Below are 1481 nucleotides of genomic sequence, written 5' to 3'. Positions count from 1 at the left end.
TTTTTTTCTCTTTCTCTGGATCTTTCCCTTGACTTGTCCAAATCTTTCTTGTCCATTTCTCTCTCCTTACTCTTGGACAGTGGTGGAGGAGTATGATTAATGTAGAGCTGTTAAATTAAGGCAATATTACTAAAGATTATTAGTTTTCCAGTATTGACATTTGCTCGATTGTTTATTTAACGAAAGACATTTGGTAGTAGACCCAAAGTCAAAATTGGTCAGCTGTATGGACTATGAGAGTTAAAATAAAAGGGCATGGCACAAATTATGCAAAGACTTCAATTCTTGACCTAGTAAATGTTTATCATTTAAACTCAACCAGTTCACTCCTCCCTCAACTGAGATTTTTATTAGTAAATTCACAAGCTACAGGTCCTTATATAGTTCTACTGTGAAGACCTATAGCCACCATCATTACAAGGGTTCATGTGTGAAAAATAGTTACTGGGCTTTCTCTACTATAAAAAAAAAACAAACTCTACACAATCATGGGAATTTTAAAAGTTTACCATTCACTGATAAGCAATTGATGACAGTGAGGAAAATATAATATAAAACCTAGCTATGACTTTACTAATAAGTCTTTTCTGCCTCAGTATAAATCATAAATAGATTATTCCTTAATCACCGTTAAAGGCTGCATATTCTCTACTTCTGAAAGCACTCCAGTTTCTGTCAAGTAATCACAATTGACTGTAAAATTTGTCTTGCGCTGAGCTGTGTTTAGTCGTTCAGTCGTCTCCGACTCTTTGTGACCCCATGGGTTGTAGTCCGCCAAGCTCTTCTGATCATGGGATTCTCCAGGCAAGAATACTGGAGTGGGTTGCCATGCCCTCCTCCAGGGGATGTTCCTGAGCCAGGGATCGAACCCAGGTCTCCCACATTGCAGGTGGATTCTTTACCATTTGAGCCACCAGGGAAGCTCAAAACTTGTCTTACTGGCTCTAAAAAGCTCAGAAAGCCATATTGTCCATTGAGGTTGATGAAACAGACTGAAAAATAATGAACCAATGTTCTCTTTTGCCTATTCTTTCTCCAGTGAAAGGCCCATAGGCCATAAAATAGCCAAAGATCAAGGATGTGCTAATTCTAAAGAAGAGGTAATCTTACTTATACAAGTTGTAAATATGGAAATCTATTAAAAAAGAAAATATTAAGGAAATAATCAGACACCTAACCTTGTAGCATTTATAACTGTGCTATAAGCTTACATTTAACTTAAGACATTAAAAATTATTAGGCAGGGTACTGAACATAACTCATTACATAACTACACAATTCTAGATATACCTTGAGAATGAAAAGAACAGTGAGTCAAAAGTCAGATATTTTTACACAAACAAATCCTTTGGTATTCAAAGGAATACACAAAAAAAGACGGCCAACAGTTTGAGAATTAACACTTGTTTTTTAACACCACCAAATATTTTCAATTCAATTTGCTCAGAAATACTGCGATAGCAATGCATAAGTAGATTCTT

The 1481-nt window shown here is 35.8% G+C and overlaps 1 protein-coding gene across 1 annotated transcript in view; it reads right to left on the bottom strand.

Annotated features, from left to right (window-relative positions):
- LOC104980959 (THO complex subunit 2-like) overlaps window positions 1-1481 on the bottom strand; it is a gene marked incomplete at both ends in the record, with an annotated part of 113276 nt that overhangs the window by 8704 nt on the left and 103091 nt on the right. Inside the window, 1 exon segment of the mRNA XM_010829845.1 lies at window positions 3-107. Within this exon segment, the coding sequence (XP_010828147.1) occupies window positions 3-107 (105 nt within the window).

Source organism: Bison bison, unplaced genomic scaffold (assembly GCF_000754665.1).
Source record: "Bison bison bison isolate TAMUID 2011002044 unplaced genomic scaffold, Bison_UMD1.0 scf7180017864508, whole genome shotgun sequence".
In the NCBI taxonomy this organism is placed as follows: Eukaryota; Metazoa; Chordata; class Mammalia; order Artiodactyla; family Bovidae; genus Bison; species Bison bison.
The sequence above is the reverse complement of the archived record's forward strand: the minus strand, read 5'-3'. Positions and strand labels throughout refer to the sequence as shown.